Raw genomic sequence first — 8,412 nt, forward strand, 5'->3', positions numbered from 1 at the left:
GATGAAATAAAAATTTTGAATATTTTTTTTGTTTAAAATAAAAAAAATTATATTTTCAGATTATTTTAATATTAAAAAAAAATTTAAAACATAAAAAAAATTATCTTAATATATTTTCAAATATTTTCAAGCTCCGCCGCTAGTACATCAAACTTCAGCAAGAAATTGAAACGGCGCAACAAAGTAGGGTAATTAAGTTCAGTTAGATGACAAAAATAAATAAATAAATAAATTACAGTCTCCTGACAACTGTGAGTTTGGGCTCCAATATGTTTTGACAAAATCTCTTCCCAAGGGCAAGAACTTCCCTGCTACTAATATGTAATATCTTGATATTGTGACACCACGAGAGATGGTACCTGGGGGAAAAGGACCAGTTCTTATATGTATATCTACTATATAGCAAGATCATGCATTTGATGATTCTAACTCTACGTAAACTTCACAAATCTAAGTAATACTGGTTACTAGCAGCTCTTTCATTTGAGGACAGGCTTCTGTCTTGTCTTGGTAAACTGCACGTCCCCATTAACAACAGAACTGATAAATTTTTCCACCTCTTCTGCAGTCATTTCACCTTTAAATGCTGCAAACTTCTGCGTCCGAGGTTTATAGGCTAACAATAACTTATCTGACGATTTGTATCCAGATTTGTCAAATGCGTTCAAGAATGATGGCTGCTTGGCAACATCTAAAAGAGTGTAAGAAATAGAATGCCCAGAGACAGAAGCTGCATTCCGTCGCCTTGATAATGATTTTTGAGAGACCTAAAACCAAAATCACATGACAAACAAAAACCTAGAGTCAGAAACCAAACGTTAAATTCTTTCATGTCCTTTGAAAAATCAATTTAGCTTATGTATTAGGGCAACATGAATTCCAATGGCAACTAAATCAATGATATGTGCCATAATGGTTGCCCATCTTGCTAGTACTTTTTGGTGCCTGGAACCATCTAGAAACCCATTACGTCAGATAGCAAATTGTAACATGCTCTTAAGTCATAATACAACAAAACATTTTCTTTTGTAACCATCTAGAGCTTAAACACCAAGCTAATCAGCAAGACAAAACCGAGAACTTTTAACTATTAAAGTGACAAATCTACAGAAAATTTCTGTTCGCTACAGTCAAAGACGAATACCCAACCTATACCTTCCCACCCTCTCTTCTTAGACCAGCAGGGTAGAGGCATTGGGTACCATACCAAGTTTTACAAGTTTCTAAGTGCATTAAAGCTGAAGTTCTTTTCACATCCATTGTTTCAACTTTCTTGTAAGTTGCAGTGGTCAAGTGTGATCATAAAATGACTTAAGCGAGGAGTGAGGATGTGAGGATATGGAAACATACTGTGCGAATCATCTATAAGAATTACAGTTATCTCCATCTGGAAAAAATAATTTGAACAAGATATCCACTTACCATGGACAGGATGTCTTCCAGCTTCTCCTTTACTTTCAAAGATCTGAAACCACCTATGATGCAAACAGGGGTTTTTCCCCCGCATAGAGCATCAAAATTTGATCCTGTCAGTAAAGATACATGTTTCCCACCAGAATCAGCCTGGGCTTTTCTATCCTTACTCGCTGCTGCTTTCTTGTTCTTTTTTTCAAACCCTTCAAGTAAGGTACTAAGATCATGAACAGCAGATTTCAAATCTTTCACAGAAATCCCCGACTTTAAGACATGCTTCTCCCCGTTTGATAACCAACCAACAATAGCTGGAAGCGCATCAACTCCTAACTTCTTTGTCATTGGGTCAGTAACATCGCGAACCTGAATAAACAACAACCTGAATTATTTTTCAGGGAGGGGGAGGGGGGGGGGTGCTCATTTTATTTTAAATATACTCCACATAAATTAACACTCAAAATAAAATATTAAGTTGAACTATTAGTGTGATTTTTGAAGAAATATATACTTGTCTAAATATCTTTCTACATTGAATTCTGACAGGCTATTAATTTCTAAATTTCTCATTCAAATGTAGAGGTGTAGATAATCTATCAGTTGATAATCAGGTCCAACGTACCTCCACGTCATTGAAAATGAAGCGTTTATGAAACAAACCACTAAGCGCACGCCAGATCACGGGTGTATCTTTTTTGGTGGAAAGAAGCACAACTCTGGGTAATTTTTCCTCCTCACCAGAATAAGACTGAAGATGTTTCAGGTCAATCCGCTTTGAAAACCTTGGTAAATGGTCTTGGCAAAAAGATTTTAAAGTTTTTGCGACCAAATCACCATTGTACTCCACCAAAGAACCCTTATCGCTTGCTTTGTTTGAATAAACAAATACCCTAGGCACTCGTCGTGGTTGAGTCCCAAGTTCCTTACAAAAGGACATTTCAGTTTCACAATTTATGCTCCCAACCTGCATAGAAAGAGAAAGAGAATGAATATGTAAACAGATCAATATAAAATCAAATGATGGAAATCAGTAGAAATTATGAAAATACCTTTAAAGCTCCTTTTAATGAATCAGCGACCTCCTGTATGATTGATTCATAAAATTGGCTCCCCTTCAAAGAGGAAGTATAAGATAATAAAAGCCAAGTCATTCCTTGGTCAGCAATTTCATTATTGAAGGCTTGAGAATTTATGGCTTTGATGCTCTTGGGAGTACTTCGAGAACCAGTTTGAGACCTAGATTGAGACCTGGTTGAACCACCAAAACCACCAAACTGCCCGCCACCAAGATCACCCCCAAAAAAATTGGAAAAAATATCATTCAGGCCAAAACCAAATGAACTCTGAGAACTGGGACCACCAAAGGAAAATGAAAACGACCGGGAATTTCCTTGTTCCCCCATATCCTGCCAGTCACCTGGTCTGAAGGTATAACTATTTTGCCCCTGTCCACCATTTGTGAAATAAGTATACCCACCCTGGTCCCCAGGATAGCCAGCATTAAATCCAGGATTGCCCTTCTCATCTCCATATAGATCATAATTTTTCCGTTTCTCTTCATCAGATAGAATCTCATATGCTGATAAAAACAAGAAAATAAAAATCAACAATATGACTGGAAGATTAGCAAAACTATGACTAAGTTTATTTCCTTCTAATAGTTAACCCCTTAGCAAACCATTTAATCCTGTCATGCCCATAAGATGCTGCTCAAAAACCAATTCAGCTCACGCTATAACTGAGCAGGTTTGATCAAGAAAACAAATACTAATACAGACAATATATCATTATTTCAATAAACCAAACACTGTCCATGGTTTTGCATATCAATATAATTGATGCATCAGCAAGAAATTATAAACATGCAGCAAAGTAAATAGCAACAAGAAAAAGGTTAAAGAAATAACATGACACACAATAAGAAAGAAAAATGAAATAAGTGTACAATACCATTATTGATCTCCGCAAACTTTTCTTGAGCGCCCTTATTTTTATTCTTGTCAGGGTGATACTGAAGAGAGAGCCTGCAAAATGACAAGGGCTCAGAATGAGAAACTAGAAAACATGCCACACAATTGTTTGTGTGCGTTTGTGCTATGTTGGTGGCATTTAAGTTTTCCCCAGTTTGTAAATTCATGTTCGTAATAAACTTTTGCTTTCAAGAAGCATGTATGGTAATATTTGTACACGTCGTATACAATTTCTGTCTGGTCAGACAAAATATCTCACCCCAAACCCGACATATAAGAAAGCAAGCTAACGTCTTCCACATAAATCCACTCACACGCAGCCGTGTCTATCCAAGACTTCAAAGTTCCCTCAGTGCACAGTACAGCACAATCATCATCTCTTCAAACGCTCAATATACCACAAAAAAACCCTAAAGAATGGTAACACATCCTCAAGCCAAAGCCAAAACAACTAATATTCACACTTATGTAATGTTTCAGCTTAGACCTATGGCCATTCATAACAAACTGTATACTTAAAAAATGTAACTTTTCTTCATCAACTAAGGTCACTTCTTGATATGCGCGCGCGCGCGTAATAGAGAGAAAATGCAACTACCATTAAAAAAAAAAGGGTACCAGAGAAGAAACAGAGAGCAGAACATACTTGTGGAAAGCTTTTTGTATTTCTCGTTGACTTGCGTTTTTCTCCACTCCAAGAACCTGGTACAAAAAGCACCGTCGATAAAAAACTTCAAAAAAGGAAAATCATCACTGGCACAAATGTTTTACTTAAACAAGCGAAAAGGACCAAGTTTTCTTCTCCCTTCTAAGGATTAAAGGCCTCTCATTTTATCAAGCCTCCATTCCTTCTGTCCTCAATTTACCACCTCTGCCCTACATCCTGCTCCCTTAAAAATCGCAAGCCACTGCTGACTAATTAACTAAAACATAAAATCCTTATCTTTGATTAACCAGTGATTAAATCCTCATTAACTAAACATTAAATACCCTAAACCACTTCAAGAACAATTAAGTAATTTTTTTATATATAAATTTGAATTAAGCAAATTGCAAATATAAATTAAAACAAGAATTTCGAAATTGCCAACAAAATTGTAAATATAAGCAGCAAAATTCGGTCCAAATAAATTATAAAAAAAAAACGCAGATAGAACTCAAAATTTTAACAATGTACGAATCATGTATCAATTTGGAAGTTAATTTTCCACAAACATCCCTAAAAAAACAATCAATCATACCTTGTAAGGGTCAACGGTTTTCGCTTCCAGCGTTAACAAAATCAGAGACAAAAGGAGGAAGAACGGCACCGTATATCGCGTTTTCATCTTCTGTTGTGCGCGCGAAAGAAGAGATTTTATCGAGCGTCTGTGCGGTGCAGCGAGCAAGTGAGAGAGAGAGAACGAAGGAAGAACTTAAGGTCCCGGCATTAAAATAGTTAGGCTTGGCGGGGTTGAGAGAAGCTCTAGATACTTCGGGTCGAATGCCGTTATGCATACGTGGCAATCTTAAAAAAATTACACGCCCTCTGGCCAATAGGATTTTAGATTTCTTTTATTTTGCACCGCTCCTTGTAGGGTCAAGGGTGACGTGTCTTGTGGGCCAATATCTGCTCCCAAGAAGAACGATGGACTTTTTTATTAGTATTTTGTCAGATTAGATGCTTTTTTTATTATTTATTTATTTATTTACTGTTTATTTTATTTTAAAATTTTATTGTGGGCTTATAAATAAATATATTTAATAATATTATAGCTATAAATCAGTGCTAGATAAATAATAAAAATTAAAGATATAATAAAGTAAATATTTTATGATGAAAAAAATAGTTGTATTGATGATTAAAAACTTAGAAACTGAATAAAATGATTTGTAGCAATCTACAGTATTTTTTGAGGAAATATACAGTCCTTTTGCCACATAATTTAGCTTTTCAGTTAATAAAAAAAATTACAAAGCTAAATTCTCTACCAACTTAATATTAAAAAAAACCAACAAAGATAATTTTGGAAGGAAAAAAACCCATGAGAAAAAATATTATAGCAATTGACAATGTTTTGTGAGGAAAACTATAGTGTTTTTTCCAATAAAATAAAATAAAAAATCATTTAGAGAAATATTATAACAATCCATAGTGTTTTGTGAGAAAAACTACAACGCTTTCCTCATATAATTTAGCTTTATTGTAATTATAATTCTTAATCAACTTAATATTAAAAAAAATCGATAAAGATAATTTTGAAAAAAATCATAAAAAAATCACATGGAAAAACACTATAACAATTCACAGTGTTTTAAAGAAAAAAAATTACAAAGCCAAATTCTTAATCAGCTCAATATTAAAAAAATTTGACAAAAACAATTTTAGAAAAAAAAATTAACAAAACAAACACTAAAAAAAGAGAAAAAAATCATATTGGAAACACTGTAGCAATTCACAGTGTTTTGTGATGAAAGGTACAGTGTTTTCTCACATGATTTAGCCTTATTTGTAATGACTTATAATTGTAATTCATAAACAACTCAATATTAAAAAAATAAAATTGAAAAAGATAATTTGAAAAAAATTATAACAAAAAAAAACAACGTGGAGAGACACTGTAGTAATCTACAATGTTTTCCCCATATGATTAAGCTTTATTACAAAGTTAAATTCTAACCAACTTAATATTAAGAAAAATAAAATCGATGAAAATAATTTTGGAAAAAACATTACAAAAAAAAAAACACAAAAGAAACTGGAAAAAAACCATGTGAAGAAAAACTGCATCAACCCATAGTATTTTGTGAGAAAAAAACCTGTATTTACTTGTAATTGCAATTCTTAACCAACTTAATATTTAAAAAATAAAATTAACAAAAATAATTTTAGGAAAAAACATAATAAAAACAGGAAAAAAACATTGTAACAATCAACAGTAAATTTCTAAGAAAGTTACAGTGTTTTTCCTCACATATTGTAACTGTAATTTTTAACCAACTCAATATTAAAAAATAAAATAAAAAAAAGATAATTTCAGAGAAAATCATTAAAAAAATCATACGGAGAAACATTGTAGCAATCAATAATGTTTTAAAAAAAAATTACAAAACTAAATTTCCAATCGGCTCAATATTAAAAAAAATCGACAAATATAATTTTGAAAAATAAAGAAATAAAATAGAAAAATTATGTCAAAAAACATTGCAGCAATCCACAGTATTTTAAAAAAAAAATTACAAAGTAAAAATTTTAACCACGTCAATATTTAAAAAGTAAAATCAACAAAAAAAAATTTGGAAAAAAAATAAAAAAAAAATAATTTAGAAAAAAAAAAGAAAAAAAAGGAAAAAGTTAAAAAAAGGGGAGGGGGGAAGAATCACTGTGGATTACTGTTGTAATCCATAGTGATTTTGGTGTGGGATAACTGTGATTCTCCCACACCATTTAGAGTATGTTACTAGTTAAATGACCCGTGCGATGCCGCGGGTCAATAGTTTTTGCATAAAAAATATATATAAAAAGTTAATGTCTAAAAGTATTAGGTCTTTTTGCAAAGTTATTATACCCAAGAGTTTTGGGTGTGGCTGCAACGCTTGACCCAAGAGTAATATTTATAATATTAATAATAATATTAAACTTGTATGACCCAATAGTTTTGGAAGTGGGTCTAGCTGCAAGGTCATGTCATAAAAACGTGATAATTAAATAGATTAATTAAAAAGAAAAAAAACCAAAAGGAAGAAAAAAATTAATGAAAAAAATGAAAAAAAATATGAATTAACTGGGTTAACCCTTCAAATCAGGTTAACCCGTCAAACCTTGGATTCATGTCGTGAAAGTTTGATAACTAAATAGAAAAAAAAATATTGACAGATCAACACAAAATTAACTGTGCTAACCCATTAAACCCGGGATCCGTGTCATGAAAATTTGATAACTAAATAGGAAAAAAATTGAACATTAACAAACTAAATTAAATGAAAAAAATTAATTAAAAAAGAAAAAAACAAACAAAAAGGCGTCAACTTTTTCACTGTGGACTCCAATGTGCAGTCCACAGTTAAAGGCATAAAAACAGCAAAAAAACAAAAGGAAAAAAAAAAGAAAAACTAAAGGCATCAGTCGATAACTAAATAGAAAAAAAAATTAATATTGATAAACTAAATTAAATAAAAAAATATTAAATAAAAAGAAACAATAAAAGAAAAAAAAACTTATAAGAAGAAAAAAACTAATGAAGAAAAACAAATCTAAATTAACTGGATTAACCCGTCAAACCTTAGATCCGTGTCATAAAAAACTGATAACTAAATAGAAAAAAATTTAATATCAACAAACTAAATAAAAAAAATAATTAAAAAGAAAAAAAGAAGATATCAGCCATTTTACCATGGACTGCACAGTGCAGTCCACGGTGAAAGGCATAAAAAAAGCAAAAAAAAAAAAAAACTAAAGGCTCTAGCCTTTCACTGTGGACTGCATACAATATTAAAAGATGAAATCGGGAGAACAAAACTAATGAGGAAAAAGAAAAAAAATCTGAATCAACCTGGTTAACTTGCCAAATCAGGTTAACCCGTCAAACCTGGAATTTGTGTCATGAAAGTGTAATAACTAAATAGAAAAATGATTTATTAGTAATGAAATAAATTAAAAAAATATTAATTAAAAAGGAAAAATCAAAGAGAAAAAAAACCTACAGGAAGAAAAAAACTAATGAAGAAAAAGAAAAAAATATGAATAAACTAGGTTAACCCATCAAACCTGGGATCCATGTCATGAAAGTCTGATAGTTAAATAGAAAAAAATTAATATTAAGAAACTAAATTAAAAAACAAAAAAAAAAACTAAAGGCTGCTTTTTCACTGTGAATTGTATTGCGCAATCCACAGTAAAAAGCTTAAAAAGAAAAAGAAAAAGAAAAAGAAATACACGTCATGGGTTAAATTTTTTTTCTTGCATAAAAAATATCAAAAAAAAGCAAAAATCTAAGAGTGTTAGGTCTTTCTACAAAGATATGCCCAAGAGCCTTTGATTTAGCTGCAATGT

The 8,412-nt window shown here is 31.7% G+C and overlaps 1 protein-coding gene across 1 annotated transcript; it reads right to left on the reverse strand.

Moving 5' to 3' along the window:
* Positions 1-207: 207 nt before the first annotated feature.
* LOC133676947 (dnaJ protein ERDJ3A) lies at positions 208-4,831 on the reverse strand. The gene is made up of 7 exons (XM_062098765.1): positions 4,622-4,831; positions 4,027-4,082; positions 3,361-3,434; positions 2,460-2,989; positions 2,033-2,374; positions 1,423-1,776; positions 208-767 (listed from the first exon to the last, which is right to left on the reverse strand). The coding sequence occupies exons 1-7, from the start codon at positions 4,706-4,708 to the stop codon at positions 480-482; spliced, it is 1,731 nt and encodes a 576-aa protein (XP_061954749.1). The 5' UTR covers positions 4,709-4,831; the 3' UTR covers positions 208-479.
* Between the last annotated feature and the right edge of the window lie 3,581 nt (positions 4,832-8,412).

Source organism: Populus nigra, chromosome 17 (genome assembly GCF_951802175.1).
Source record: "Populus nigra chromosome 17, ddPopNigr1.1, whole genome shotgun sequence".
Taxonomy (NCBI): domain Eukaryota; kingdom Viridiplantae; phylum Streptophyta; class Magnoliopsida; order Malpighiales; family Salicaceae; genus Populus; species Populus nigra.

Bases quoted from the DNA above. Each gene is read 5' to 3' on its own strand.
- LOC133676947 (XM_062098765.1), bottom strand. From the start codon at position 4,708: ATGAAAACGCGATATACGGTGCCGTTCTTCCTCCTTTTGTCTCTGATT. The intron at 4,083-4,621 runs GTATGATTGATT...TTTTTGTACCAG, and splicing joins AAACCGTTGACCCTTACAAG to GTTCTTGGAGTGGAGAAAAA. The intron at 1,777-2,032 runs GTACGTTGGACC...TTGTTTATTCAG, and splicing joins TCATTTTCAATGACGTGGAG to GTTCGCGATGTTACTGACCC.